The following is a 16,861-nucleotide window of genomic DNA, read 5'->3' as shown; positions in this document are numbered from 1 at the left end:
CAATTGAGCTAAATTAACATTTTTCATACTTAGCGAGAAGTATATAGCATTTTAACATGAAAAACATCGTGACAGTTTGTCAAGTTTGTTGCAATTGTGTATAATTGCATTTGTTTCTATATGATTATGAGTATGTGACTCAATAATAGCTGTACAAGTTAGTTTGTGGTTAAAGTTCAAACTCGGATATCTGCACTTTTTGATCACAGAGTAGTATCCTCTTCTAGAAGAGGAACCCTTCCTTGTACATTTAGATATCTTTTAACTCTTTAAATTATGCAGTCTGCCACACCCTTTTAAAAAGTGGACGGACGGACAAATATTGAGGAAAACAAATACTGACGATTAAAAGATTTAAGCTCGCAGTCCGGACAACCCGATAAGGAAAAATCCGCATGTAGTCTGTGAAAATATAATTATTTACACAAATTATACGGAATTTAAAATAGTTAAAATTCGTATTTACTTATATTTTATTAATATACTATTTTGTTGTAAATATGTGGGATCGCAGAGGTCCTCCGTAGATTTTTCTTACCATATTACATACGTACGAGTATATTAAAATACGTATGAAAAAAGGTAACAAACTAACAGTTTTAAACTACAATAATTGAAATTTTATTTTTAGGTGTCGGTTGGTAGGAAAAATACTCATCATCGTGTACTAACTTTCATTCCTAAAGGATAGTTGTAACAAGGTTTCGTCCAATAAATACAATTGGAATATGATTTCTTCATAACATCTGTACTATGTCTTTTCATCCTGCTGGGAACTGTATAATAAAACCGATCCATATTGCACTCGTAAGGTTCTCCATTACTTCTTCGTTTATTGACGATTGACTATGTGTGTTATTGACGATGGAACATTTCAAAGCATAAGGATTTCAGACATTTTCCATAGTTTTATATATATATATATATATACTACCTGAATTTTAATGTAATATATATATATATATATATATATATATATAAAACATTAAAATTCAGGTAGTTTACTATTGTGTAGTATCTATCACACTTGGCAATGAAAATTTTACTAAGACGCTAAAAGAGAAGGGATTGGTTCTCTACACGACTCCCAATATCACTGTTGTGGAACTTGAGACCGTGCCTTGAATGCGATGAGTACTCGTCTCCTGATTACCAAATTACAGTTAACGATAATTAGTTTTCTACGAGACTCGAAGTTTGTTGAAAAGAGTACTTAGTAATCATGTTAAAACTTTATATGACTAAATAAAAAATCATTGGTATATATGTCTTGAGACTTAATAATTTAACAAGTGGGAATAGATTGAGAATGAAACAGTAAACCCTACGCGTTTCGAGATTTGCAAGCTGATCCCTTCCTTAGGTTCTATATTACAGTTATGTGTTAGGTTAGGTATTCACCAGAGGAAGGTGTTAGACTGCCTATAACGAAACGTAGTGTTACTAATTTATGTATAACTAAAGGATGGCATATGTACGAAGGAATCCTGTTTTCTTCACAATCCTTCCGTCGTCAAAAATAAACATTAAACAAGAAATTGCCAATTACAATTATATGTTCAAATACAAGAAACCTTCATATATTATCTAAATTTACAATAACAACAAAGTAAATATATATAAAGTTAGCTTCATAAAAAGTTGAGAACTATAATCGAGTACATATTCGGTATGGTATTTTACTATCAAATTCTAACTTAACAGCAACTCTGTTATTTAAAAAACATCACGACAAAATTTCGCTTTTGACAAAGTGAGAGGATAAAAAAGATAACAGAACTTTTTCGAATATTTTCTGTTATCTTAAAGTGATACAAAGCCTGTGCCCGAAAAATAATTTACCCCCATTAAAATTAAGTAGTTCTATTTTAAAAGGAAATCTATTTCTAGTTACAAAAAATTAACAATGTATACAATTATTTAGCTAAGTAATAATTAATGTAATTCACAATAGTTTCCTATAAGTGTTTGTTTAACATAGAACATATTGTGTTAAATGTCTCTTAGTATAAAGTTTACTTACATTACTTTGGAAGTATTTTAAATAATTATAAATTTGAAAATTTAATTAGTAAATCTCAATTATTTATTTAGGTTAGTATTATAAAAACATTTAAACGGCGTATGGTAAAGTAATTAAAACATTCTATACGTTTTAATTTAGTTAAAAAATACAACAATATATTGTGAATAGTACGTATTTATATGCTAATCTAAGTTAAACTTTGTTTTATTCTTATTCTTTGAGTAAATGATTAATCGAGGGTTTTGTAACTGAATCTAGTCCTTTATTTGCTACGAGAAACTAGCAGTAAGAACAAAATGAAAGTCAGGTTGGGCCAAGGCAATATGATGCTGGTTAGGACAGCCCAACTATTTCTGCCCCAATGGAGAACAAAGTGAGCGCGTATAACTGTTTTCTGGCGGGAGGAGGGACCACAACAATCGCACGGAAAATAGCTAGACTCTAGCGGATAAATTTAGAGCCTACGAGGAATTTAGATTTTACTGACGGTCCACCCTCAGTCCCCATAGAGTCTCAGCAACAACAACATGGTCGCCACGGTCAGTATCTAGGCTCAGTATCTAGGCTTTTCGTTTTCGTGTTTACACGTCACACTAAATCTCTTTGTTTCTGTACTGTATCATTTTGCAGCAAAAACAAAATCGTATACAACTTGTACAGAACTAACTAATAAAGTTTACTAAACCATATACTAACTTTCCAAATATCTTTTTCCCTGTATTTATTATATTTAAAAAATTAATAATTATAGTAAACAGTTAAAAAACTTTAAAACAATAAATTTTTTAAGAAAACAATTTTTTTAAGCAAGACAAAATGAATAATGTTTTAAATATATATTAGTATATTATTCATTCATTAGTTTGCCATAAAAATATATCCATTATTTGATTATTTACTGCATTTTCTTTATCTTTATGTGAGCAAATTCAACGTAAAATAAATCATAAATAAAGATTTTTGCCCAACAGTTAATCTAATATTTATGGGACACATAAACTTGTCTCATACACAAGTTACTTAATAAATTCGATGTGTGAATGAATCATTATAAACTGTTACACATGATTTATAACAGTATAATGGAAATCACAACAATTATCAGAAAATGTTTTGGACTTCGGACGTTAACTTTAAACATTTTCTTATATGGTGGTACAAGGTGTTTATCAAATGGAAGATTATATATTTTGTTACATTTTCGAAATTCACGCAGTATGGACAGTGACATTTCGGTGCTACTTTGGAAACACACTCGATAAACAGATCCGGAACAAATTCCGAGTTGAACAACGAAAGAGTTTTTTGTAACTATAACTTCGGTGAATTACAAAAATGTATACATTGAAAAAAACCCGTTTCAACTGAAATTTAACACTTTAGATAAAGAAAGTCCGCAATAAAATATGTCTCTTGAATCTTTTTAGTCACTTAGTAACTATGCAATCGTCATTATAAATGGGATAGGTACTTACCTTATACACAAGTCGAAGCGTAACCTGTTACACTTGATGATGGACAAACATAACAATGAGGGAGGAATAATAATATAAGGCTATTGCTTAAAAATATGTGAAAATTTTGAAATGATACCATTGAAATGAAAATATTCTGTAATATTTCCGTACTTTCGTCGTAGCAAAAGTGAAATTACGGTGCTATTTAGCGTTTAAGCTTCAGAATCCATGACGTACAAAATAGTAGCTTTATTATACAGTATCAGATGGGTTAATTTACAAAAAGGTTTACAAACGCTCTAACATTAAGGTCAGTGTATATGGTGCTGTACTATACAGGTCCCTAGTGAGTGCTAAAGCTAATACACGCCGCATTGTATCTGCATTAACCATTAACACAGAGAACATTGCATTAACAAGGATGTGTTTAAGTAGAACATCACTCAATATCCTAAATTACAATTACCTAAATAGGTAGTGGTAATTATTACACTGTAATTGTAATAAAGCATAAACAATGTGTTGTAAATGGATAAATCTGTGTAAAAACAGTTTTCTTGTACAACTACCACTGATTAAGCATTACTAGAACTAAATCACTGCAAATTGATTAATTACAAAAATGCTCACTGCAACATACCTGCCATTAGCATTAAGACAGAAATAACAAAGGAATAGCACTCCTTGAAAAACTGCAAGACACAATACCAGTAACTTAATTGTACCATGTTTAACGAACTCTTATAATAATAAAATTAATTTAATTATACGAAGTCGAAAATGCAAAGACTGAAGTTGTTAAGGAATTGATTCTTTTCCACCAACATAAAAACAAAGAAGATAATTTAATACCATTTACTAGTATGGGTTGTACAAAAATATTTCTTCCAACTAATTTCAACTCTTCACTTGATAAAGAGGTCTAAATAGATAGTTCTTAAACTATGTATTAAAACCTACGACAAGTTGTGGAAACATAAACTATATTTGGTAATATTTTCAAAACATTTGTCATTTCTAGTGATTAAAAATAATTAAGGTATATACTAAGTACTAGCGGTATTGTTAAAAAATTCCAACTATTTAATACAGTTTTAGTATATGATTAAATTTTAGAAACACGTCAACCAAATATAAATTTATATTAAACATATTTTATTACTTAACATTTTTACTTAATTCAATTTGCTCAAATTGGGTACACTTTATTAGTGGAGAGCTTGGATGTTTTTCTACCATTCGTCTATCACATAATTGCAAATGATGGAGCGTTTTATAGATTGGTGCATGCATTGTTATCACAATATATCCTGAGAACATTGTTTTTTTTGTTAACCTAGTTAAAAAAAATAAATAACAACATAATTATTTGAAACACATTGTAAAACTGTATAAATAGAAGTTAACAGTTTCTTGAACAGACTTAGTATAAACAGTTATCCAAAATAGTTAAGGCTAAATCATTGTTTTATTTTCAATAAAAACATTGGGTTTTATTTAACATTTTCACATGTCATAAATGGACACTTAAAATTACATTGTATCATACGTACGTTTAAGACTATTAATACAGTTTAAAATATTTGTTCATATTTTTTCATATTGTAAGAAATAAAAGTAAAATAAACTCATCCGTGGCACATTTCGGATCAATCGTCGTTTTGGAATTTGAGCGCTGAAGACGTACACATATATATTCTACCACAATAATAAAGGATTCCTAAAATGCGTATGGGCTTCATGCGTAAGGATGTATAAACGTATTCCGTTAACACAATCAAACTGAAAATGAACTTGTTAAGATGAAAAATTTAAGAAATAGTAAAACAAACTATAAATTTATAAGTAAATTGAGTTTATACAATACTTACCAGTATCTTGGGAAAATGCACATATACGGTCCTGTCGAGCCACTTACCTGAAAAAATATTTTAAAATGTTAAACAAAACAATTTATATAAAATTAATTAAATAATAAACAGGATAAGGAGTACCAATAAAACATATCACTCACTCGATTAAAAAATTAATTTACGCAAAAATTTAGATAATGTATTTTCTCACACTAAAAACCCCAAGGTGAGCCAACATTAGCTTTACTTGAGACTCCTTTGAAAACTTGAGTACCTCCGGCCCCAACATAATCCCTTTCCATTCTAATTAGGTACGAATCTAACCTCGCTATAATTATCCACAACCCAGGATACAAAAAGGATTAAAATGAAACATTATTTATTATCTGACTTTATTAACTGTAAATGTGTGTACAAAGACTGCAAGTATTATAAGTTCTAAGAATATGATCAAATACGTTCATAACAAATTAATTAGAATTGACAAAGTCTGTATTGTGTAAAGAGGTATGACAAACGTCTTGCACCTGTGGTTAATATAAATAAGAATTACTAATGAGGGAAGAAAATTTGCCATAACCCATAAGTGAAATAGAAAGTTAATGATTTTTTCATCTCACTTGATATACTCTCAAGATATTGAGATCCTTGTTTGATTTGTAATTTACATGCAAATAATAACGATTTCTGTTGTTGTGTTTCAGGAGGATCTTGACAAGGAACAATTGAACGGTAAGCATAGAGTAATAATCGTTTCACCATTTATCAATAATAAATACATTCGAAAGAGTTTGGCCTTATAATTTAGGGATTTGGGACTGTAAGCAATTGATAAAAATTGAACAATAATACAAAATCTTTGTGTAGTTATAGAAGCAAATAAATGTAATAAAAGAGCGTTAAAGTTCGTATTAATGCATTTTAATATTCATTGGATGAAAATGTTTTCCGAAAAGGCTAGTAATTTAATAAAAAGTAATGTATGTTAGGAGTAGTTTTATGACAAATACTACACAACTTGTAATTATGACTCCATGCAAAACCTTTCGTTAATTGTTATTAACGTAAAGTGTTTTTCGAAACATGTAGTATAACTATAATCCTTTGGGCGATCCATAATCTATTTCAAAAGGGACATTACAGTTACAGTTCTCGTTTGATTAGCAGCATTAGTTTAAACTATATATCTAGTATTTAATAAAAAATTTTAATTTATTTTCATTATAACAGAAATAACTGTGTATTAGGAATAAACATACTTTATGAGTAACTAAAAACGTATTGAATAAAGATCAGAATATTATGTAGAGTATTTTTGTTTTATTTCAATAATAGATAAAACAACCTTACATCTTATACCCGTATTAGATTTAGTTTATTACATCAATTTCGTGAATTTAAAGTTTTTGTACGATTTTACAATTGCTAATATTGAGAAGAATTATTATCTTGTTTTACCTGTTTATTTTTCAAGGTAGGAAATCTTTATTCTCGTATAATATTTAAGGAAAATATACAAAGCTTGAAATAAATCTCAAAGTTATAATCGCTCTTAAAAATTATAAATGTCATGTAAAGATAAGTGTTGTTTTCGAAGTATCTTGTATATTTTCAGTCAATTGGACTACTTACAGGACTGCTATACAGGTATATCATGCCACCTAGGCATTTACTTAATTGGCTAAAACAATTTAAAGAGAATCTCTCTTTTGACAACAATGCCACATTTTCGACCCAAGGAAATTATTTTTCTCCTTAGGAAATGTACTAGGTACCTAGTAAGAAAAAAAATAAAGACATCTTTTTACTTTGGTACAATTTTTTTGTTACGGTTTACTGTAAATAAATAATCGGTGTTTTTTTAACATTTAATTGATATAACACAAACTATGTTTACATTTAAAAATTCTCCAAAACCAAACGCCAACAACCCAAAAAAATTATTTTGGACCACGCAACTGACTTTGAAACGATTTCCCTGACTTATATGGCGTTAAAAGTATTGAGTTACAGTTCAATGATACATTCTATTTCAATTCGCTTAGCCAATTCAGACTGTGGTTTAGGTCTGAAAATAACTATACACGTCATGTGTGTTTAATAAAAAAAAAAAACGATATTATAAGGTGCAACATTGTATATATACAGACGCGTCTGTAATTTATAAGATGCATCTTATTAAGCCTTTATAAGATGTTTTTTATGGAAGTCCGAGCTTTGTTTTATTGATTGTCATTTATCTTCACAAAACTATCTTATTTTGGAACTAACATCTAAGTTTTCCTGTTCATAACCACGTTGTAATAGTCTACTAGTATTTTGGTGTTTAGTAACATTCTGGCTAACTTTACTAATTAAAAATTGTCTACCTTAGGGCTATTTGTTTTATACCCTCCATCAATTAAATGATAAAACGTCCCATAAAATAGAGTGGTGTGTTTTTTAGAACAGAGCAAAAGATACTTAAAAAACGCTTACTGTTATAAATTTACATTAATCCAAACAAATATTTAGAACACCCCATTTCGATTTAATTTTACCACAATATTAGCAATGTTTCGAAAATGTTTCGAAGTGGTAATAATCTAATTACCAAGAACAGTTATGTGACCATCCGTATGAGCAGAAGAACTAAGACTATCTTATTTGAAATTTGTAACTACCAGACTGTGTGTAAACAAATAGTTTCATCTGTTTTTCGGTTTTGTTACAGTCCTGAAGAGGGCGTTCGATGCGTTCGCTGCTGGAAAGGGCTACATCGAGGCCCCTATGGTGGGGACCATCCTCTCCATGTTGGGTCACGATGTCTCTGAGAAGCAGCTGAAGACCATCATCGATGAGGTCGACGCTGATGGTAAGTTCTTATACTTCAACGCGTTATATTACTTTTCATCGATGTACACCATCTATTTCATCATCTCAATAGAAATCCAATTACATATTAATACAATTGTATCATTCTAAAGTACTATTCCCATTCCAGTACTAATAAGACAAACAAATCAATATTTTGGGAATTTGTAATCTGAACTTATTTTGAATTACATTTTTCTAATATCTTTTTTGCATTAATTTTATATGAAATTTTAAATAACATTTAAACACAGATGAATGCTTTTTAATTGCGAAAGGATTATTAAGATTTTGTTTTTTGCAAAGACGGAAACAATCTGCCTCCTAAAGCAGAGCCTTCTATTTTTATAAATTAACTTTTTTGAACGAATCACATTTAAGAATTCTTAATTTAGACGATGAAAGCGTACTTAAATCTCCGTTTGAGGCGAAAGCTCTTTCTCTCAACTCTTATTTTCTTCTCTACACTCTCGAAGGTGACTTTATTCTTTAAATTAAACATTTTATAATAACAATATAAACCTTTTTTGTATATAATATGAACGGTGAGGTCTTACATTTATAAACATAGGTGAAATCTGTTGAAATGTTTGAAATACAGCTTGTATTCACTTTTCAGTATTGGCAGACACATCAGTATTTACTTTGGTGATATGTCTGAATAAGATATTCTTGCAATCGAAAGGACTCAAAGAATAAAAAGTTATCAGCACTGCTATTACAGTAAACTCCAAGAACATTTGTAGGGTTATTTTTAAATTCAAGTAAATAAGACTACCAATATTTGTAAAATGTTTTTACATTCGGTGAGTAATTTATTATAACGTATCGCCTTTAAAGAACCCTTATCAATCATTACAAGTACAACGCACCTAGGCAATAATACTTGTAATGCAAATCGTCACCGTTAGATAATCGCCTAGGCTACCACAGTAAAATACCAAATATATAAATAAACAATTTAAAAGTATAAACGTTTGTAAATAGGTGAAGGTAAGGAGACAGACAAAACTCAAATTACAAGACACTATGCTACAATTTAAAGCTTTCAAAATCGTTGAAAACTTATCGTAACTTATCGCATTTCGCTCATCCGATACAACATATTTATATTCTTAAACACAAAATGTTTCTCTATTCACTTCAATTTTAGAGCTAATAAAAATTATAGTTTATTGTAAATATAAAACGTAGATCGGACAAGCTTGCTACGCTAAAAACTATAAAAATTAATATGTGGTATAACAGATTACAATAGAGCGCAATAATTCAATTTGTACCATACAGTTACTGTTGATTTAAGATTACCTATTCACGATGGGGGATTTGAGTAATTGTTTAATTTTAAACCAGCCATATATTCGTAGCCAAAAACAAAACACTTACTCTACAAGAACAATTACAAATTATACAGGGGTGTTTGAAACGGTCTAACATCTTCTGTACTAGTAAACGTACAAACATAAAACTGAGTACAGTGAGATAGGGCATACTATTGATCCTTTAGATGCAATCAGTATCTCTTGCTAGTTCTCTTAGCTGCAATCGACAGGTAAATCTACAGGACGTGAAAGAAACATTTCCTACAGTCCATACAATTAATTAACTAATCACGATTTACAGTTTCGTCTGTACTTGAGAGGAAACATAACTTCGTTATCATTGATTACGTGGATTCAACGATAATCTGTTTTAAGCCCCCGAAAATGTCTATAAAATAAAACACTCGTATGTAAAAGTCCAGTTGTAGAATAAAAGGATCATACTATACTCATGTTTGGAAATGTCCTCATATTTCAAAATGTTATTTGTTGTGTTATGTGCATTATAAACACCTCTGCAGTGAAGACGAGCACGTATATTTATGTATATTTCACAGCCCTGGTGGTTTTATCCCTCGAACGTCCCCAGGCAGCAATACTGCAATGTTATGGCTCCTACCTGACAACGGGACGTACGTCCCCAGGTGCTCGTATGTAGGCGACCATTCACAGTCATGTTTCGTCCACAAGAACTTGATATTCGACCGAATTACATTCAGACGTAAATTGTTGAACACGTTGTGAAATAGCTTTATGTCTCTGTGAAAAAGTTTTTTTTTGCCAACTTTCCAATCCACAGAAGAAATACAAAGGAAGCCAATATTGACTAAATCTTGTACCGCAGGCGATGACTCAACAGCGGAAACTTAATGAATGGCAACAATTCAGGTGCAAAGAAGTTCGCCTGAAGGCAACTCGCATTGAAGCACAGGGAACAACCCGACCCGGGGATGATTCCTGTTGAAATAAGTTTAATTAAAAATTATTCCGCCATTGCGAACTTTAATTACTTCTGCGAACGTGGCGGAGTGTTAAAGATTTCCCCGGTTCGGTTTTGAACTAGATTAGTCTTCTAAAATACGACACGGCGGTTTTTTCTTTAAAAGTATTTAAAACTTGAGTTGAACGTCTACTTTGTGAAAGTGTAGTTACTGTTGAACAAGAGACTATTTCTATTCTGTACGCGCACGACAGTTTTTCTCAAAACCGATAGAGGAATTTCTGCTACAAAATCAATCATCAGGCACTAGCAAAAGGGTGACTATATGAAACGTTAAATTTTTTGTCATACACTTTTAATTGCTTTTCACACTTAAAAGCTAACTGTGAGACTCGCAAGTCACTCAGCGTTGCAAGTTCTGATGAACGTTGACTTGGAAAGGTATCAAAAGGGTTAAATATACGAAACGTTAAATGTTGATTGTGTTAAAATGCTTATTAACTCTGCACACTTAAAAACCAATCATGACACTCGAAAATCAATGGTATATCTGCGTTGCAAGATTTGTGAACGTCGACTTAAAAAGGCATCAAAGGATTAAAAATATGACAAGTTTTTTTGTGTGTGTGTACAATTTGTATTAACTTTATGGACATAAAAACAAATGTGAGACTCACAAATCAAAGGTAAATAAGCGTTGCCATCTTTTTTGAACGTCGAATTGGTAAGGTACCAAAAGGGTTAAGAATATGAAACGTTAATTTCTTATCATAACACATATTTAATAAGTTGATACATTTAAAGTGAACAACACACACTTAAAATATATATATACACACATATTTAAAATAACCATATACAGACCAGACAGTTTATTTGACTGAAAGGGGGAATTATAATCTCTTTACCTCGTTGACTTCAGATTACATAACTTGTACTTAGTGTTTGACGAGAGTTATTACGTCTGTCAAGACAGAAAAAACTGAACCGAGTAATTTTTGCTTTTGAAATTTTTAACTCTTTCAATACCCTGCCATTTCGACCTCGTACAAAACTAGTGCGGCTTCAATAAAACCATGTTGAGTTTTATAAATGCAAATTGGCATTGGGCTCCTAGACTATTAAAATACAAATTACTTTGGAATTATTAATTTCTCATGCTGTACCAGTGTCCAGTGAGATTGTAAAAATTTGGTAGTAGCAATAACAAATAAAAACATACGGTAACATGGTAAGTATGGTAAAAGTGTGGGCATTGTACTACCCATTGCGGTTGGAAATAGTTAGCATGTTTAGAATTGTGGAGGACTGTCGGGGTGCCGGGAGATATGCTAGGTCGCCGGTGGCAGGTGCCAACTCCGATAATAGCACAGACGGGACTCATCGGGAGGCGTAATTGGAACAGTAGTGTTTTTACAACGTTTCAATGTCTTCACATTCCTCCACTTTTATTACACTAATTTCGCTTACCATTTTACACGGATTCTACCATTCCACACGTTGGATTTACGTGCAATAATCTTATGCCACTTTGTAATTTGTATGACTGACACAGTTAACTAAAAATCAGGTACTTAATAGATAATTTTTTGACATTTTATAGTACCATTTAGTATGTACCCAGGATACCCTTTTTGACAACTGGATATGTTTTAACCCCAAATTAGTCAAGAATGTGTAATTAGCATGTAACCTATCTATAGTACATTACCTTGTCTTCTCGTGGTTTCTATATAAATTTGTGGAAAGATATACCAGTATTGAACTGGTTTTTCAAAGCTGATTGTCTTATTAAGGTTTATGCGTTCAGTAAGTGCTAAAAATGTAACAATTTGTTTACAAGACTTTGGACATTACTTAACAATGATGTTAGGTTTTTATATTCCAAAATAAAAATACTACTCGGAAACAATGACTGATAAGAAACAATGTTCTAATTTGAATTCCAGCTGTCACCCGCAAATTATCCACCACTTTCTAAAAATATAAGAACATTGTAAGTGGAAACCTGTGCAGAAAAGGTATCCTAAGATTCTCCTTATCCGGTTAGTGAAAATTTACACCCTCTTCGGATTTACCTCCTATTTATTGAATGTTTTTGATATCCCATAAATTTTAACTAATTGTCAAACATTTATCTTTTACAGGGAACAACAGTTTTTTATTGTGAGGTAAAATTAATGACTACAAGCACACTATATTATTTGGAATGTGTCTGACATAGTTTCTGAGATTTCAAAATATATTACTGAAAGATCTGCAGTGGAAAGCCCATTTTCCGAGCGAAAAGCTAAGTTAACGTAAATATCCTTTGTAGATTTCATTGTTTGCTCTGCATTCTTGAGAAAGTGAACCCTGACATGGGAGACAACAACCGTGTCCACGTAAATATATCCAGAAATTTTGTGTTAGTTTTTTCTGAGAATTCAAGTATTTAAATTGAAACTTGGGTGACTAAGTAGACGGAACTGTGACACAGATCTAGAAACTATTTGCAGTGAATACCTAAGAAGTAACAAGAATGTCTATTAAATCTCGGAGCCATTTAGAGATTTATATGACAAAGTACTAAAGCCGTGTTGAAATCGTCACTCACGCCGTTTGTCCAGACATTTAGCTACGAAAGTGTTATACCAATCGTCATACAATAGTATTTTTATTTTAAGCAATAGTACAACTTTCAAACTTCAAACAGTTAAAGTTTGCTAATATATCTTATTTATCTGGTTTCATTGTAATGTAGCACACAATGTAACTTACGAAAACTTTTTGAGAATATGAATTTAAATCCAGTTCATCTTCCTCAACAATTACACTGAATTAACTTTTCCCGCGTTTTATAGCTACGTTATGTGTAGTTGGAAAACATTCACAATTTCATTTGGATTTTATCCTTTTACGAACACCAGGAAAGATACAAGTTTTGCAATGATAAATCCCCGCAAAAATGTTTACTTAACATGAGTAACATTTATAATAAATTAATAACATGAGTTTAATTTAACCTACTTAAATTAAAAGTAGGTTCTTACACTCCGTTCTTACATTTACATATCCTAATTGTGCAACCACAAAAAAATTTAATTTGTTACATTTATCAATCCCATTTTATCGACGGAAATCGTATCAATGTTAATAATATAACAGAGATAGTATGTAAAGTGAATTTAGCAGATTTCTCTATTGTCTTCTTTACAGTTCACAAAGATGGCTTACAAAGATTTCGTAGTTCTGGTTGAAATCATTGTTGTAAGTTATACAGACTTAACGTCGCACCATATATTTTAATTTGGAGCTTTGTTCCGTCGAAAATAAAAGAATTGATTTCGGTTTCTAACTTGTAGGACTTAACTTTTGTTTTTTTAAATACTAATTTTTCATAGGCATATTATGAAGGTTTGATAAGGTAACCATCATGCTTTACAACTGACACGAGAACGAGATGGACGAGTTAAAATAACCTAATTTTGTGACCATTATTGTACTTTTCATTTGTTCGTGGATCTTTCCATATCCTACTTTCCTCTAAGATTTTGTTTTTCGAACTAAATATTTCGCAATGTAATTATTGAGCTTTAACAAAGCTTACATGTAGGGCTAGAAAAGTTAATTTTAATTGTCTGTCCCTTCATGGGATTCAGCTGTGCGTTAGCGTATATTTTTAAACAGGCCTTATAAGAAACCATAATGGCCACGAGGAAAATAGTAGAATAAATAAATTTGTAAACAAAAACAATACACCCATAACAGGTTTCAACATTAAGAAGTGTAGCCTCAATATCCCAACACATATAACATAATTTGAATGTGATTTGATGCTGCATTTAAATTATTTAAAAACTGATATGGAACACAATGTAATGAACAAAAATCTGAATATATCATATAGAAGGTATGTCGAAAAATATTTCATATATAGACTATAAATTTTACAAGAAAGTTTTGAATTTTATGCGTCATTTTCGTGTCAACATATTTTTTGTATAATTGTCTGTCTATCTGTCCATAACCCATCTTGAGAATGAAATAAGCTAAAGATTTGTAATTTTGCATGAAACATAGGCAAAGCCTGTTACGGTACGTGGTGTGGCGTACTTGTACATTGTATAAAAATCTGTGTATGGTCACAGGCTCCGGACAGCTGGAGTTCGAGGAGTTCGTTACGCTGGCCGCCCAGTTCCTCGGCGAGGAGGAGACCGTCGACCCCGCCGCCATGCAGGAGGAACTTAAGGAAGCCTTCAGGTTGTACGACAAGGAAGGTACGATATTTTTGAGAATGTAACACAAGTCAATGTACAGGGCTTATGGTAAAACTGTAATAAAGTACGGTATACCATGGTTGTAAACTTTATACAAAAACTTATAACAAACAGTATATAACAAGGTTGGTAATTAAATGTTGTATGTTAACTGAGTAGAGTAAATGTTATAGGACACTATAAACTTCTTACTTAAATATAACTATAAACCGATAAATTATGGCAAAAGTTAGACCAGAAAGTGAACTCAATGGAAGATGATTCAAACTAAGTGTATCGTTTAATTTCAAAGACGATAATAACTTCTTTAAAAATAATAATAGAATTTTAGCGTAAATGTTAATAACAATAATAAAATTATATATATTTCATTCGGTATTTATAAAAGCATGGTATAAAACTTCCATAAAGAACATATTAATTAAAAAAAAAATAAATCTAAAACACATTTTGACTTTTCAGATTTCGTTTAGGCCTTCATATGTCTTCTCTTTCGTTAAAGTAGATACTTATATGGTAACATATCCAACAGCTATGCCAACTTATAATATATCCGGTGACCATTCGAAAATAATCAGATAAAATTAAACCTACAAGCAAAGGTTGGATGTAGCAAAAACATCAGTCCATAAACATTACACGAAAATATAAGGTGAAAACTGTATTAGGGCCTACATTTTGGTATAAAACGTTCACTATTGAAATTAAAACTGAGAACAGAATGTCAATTACAAAGTTCCTAAGGAGATGTTCGGCCTGTGCAGGAAACGGCTACATCACCACCTCTGTTCTGAAAGAGATCCTGAAGGAGCTCGATGACAAGATGACACCTGAAGACTTGGACAGCATCATCGAGGAAATCGACTCCGACGGTTCTGGAACCGTTGACTTCGATGGTAACTATCAGCATAATTTTTACAATCTACTTTACTTTTTAGTATATTATTAAATATTTATTATAATACTGATAATATTTTAATATGTCTATGATAACAAAGAGTGGCGTACCGCAATAAATAAAACGATGTTCAGATTTTATATAAGATAAAAGAAATTAAAAAATGTATTTCTGAAGAACAAAATACTAGGCAATAGATGATTTCCTGAGATTTAAAAATGTATTGGGTAAAGTACTTATGTTCTTTGTGTATTATTTTACGTTTCACATTGAAGAAGAGGCTTATTATAATAATATCACGAGAAAACATTAAAAAATGTTATCGAGTTTGAAGTACTATTCAACAGAGATGTCTGGCAGAAGCCCTTATTCCCAGCTCCATCCCGGGCATAAGCCTTAACGTTATTTAGCAGACCTCTTTCCTTCCATCTCCTTCGTATTCATACTTGTTTACTCAATCCTGTACACGCTGTACCTACCCTAACAAAACTTTTTAACTCCTTACTTGCGTTTTGACAGTAGGGATCTGGGTTTCAACTTCTTCTCGCCTTATACTTGTTTTAAATGATATTCAATTTACTTATTGTATCTTCTTTCGCGTAGCATTATTTCATATTTTTACCTTCTGTTAGTTTTAAATACTTTCAACTTCCTATCCATCCGTACATGACTGACAAATTCCTTTACTACTTCCTTTGTTCGTACTAAACTCCTTTTCTCGGAATATTAGTTCCTTTTTTCAAAGATCTCCATTAAGTCGCATCTCTGATGTTTAGCTAATTAACAGTCCACTAAAACATGCTCTGCAGTTCCCACTTCTACACAATGAATACAACATTCATCTTACAACAGGACAAATCCTATCGAGTGAAAAACGTATTTCACACATTCATATTTTGTTGCAGAATTCATGGAGGTGATGACCGGAGGAGACGATTAGACTGCAGCAATGCCTTTCAAATTAAAATTCCAGGACCAACCTATCTGTACAACTATTTTCATTAAATAAACCACAATACTTTTGTTAATTTTTATTGTTATCACTTTATCATTGATTTGATTGATTTAATTGATTGATTGATTTATTTATTTATTTATTTCCAAAATTTATGTACAGAGTAAAATATAATACATAACAAAACATTGCCTGAACATTATATATTTAAAATAATATACGTTCTTTAAAAACATTTCTGATAAGACAGGTACAACTATAATCGTATCTCTCACTGTCTAGTAACATAAATGGCCTA

General features: G+C 31.2%; 1 protein-coding gene across 1 annotated transcript; it reads left to right on the top strand.

The window, feature by feature from the left end:
• The first annotated feature begins 2,429 nt into the window (after positions 1-2,429).
• LOC124371070 (troponin C, isoallergen Bla g 6.0101-like) lies at positions 2,430-16,636 on the top strand. The gene is made up of 6 exons (XM_046829381.1): positions 2,430-2,565; positions 6,041-6,068; positions 8,050-8,190; positions 14,582-14,710; positions 15,475-15,606; positions 16,514-16,636. The coding sequence occupies exons 1-6, from the start codon at positions 2,554-2,556 to the stop codon at positions 16,546-16,548; spliced, it is 477 nt and encodes a 158-aa protein (XP_046685337.1). The 5' UTR covers positions 2,430-2,553; the 3' UTR covers positions 16,549-16,636.
• The last annotated feature ends 225 nt before the right edge of the window (positions 16,637-16,861 follow it).

This window comes from Homalodisca vitripennis, unplaced genomic scaffold (genome assembly GCF_021130785.1).
Source record: "Homalodisca vitripennis isolate AUS2020 unplaced genomic scaffold, UT_GWSS_2.1 ScUCBcl_899;HRSCAF=3819, whole genome shotgun sequence".
Lineage (NCBI taxonomy): Eukaryota > Metazoa > Arthropoda > Insecta > Hemiptera > Cicadellidae > Homalodisca > Homalodisca vitripennis.
The sequence above is the reverse complement of the archived record's forward strand: the minus strand, read 5'-3'. Positions and strand labels throughout refer to the sequence as shown.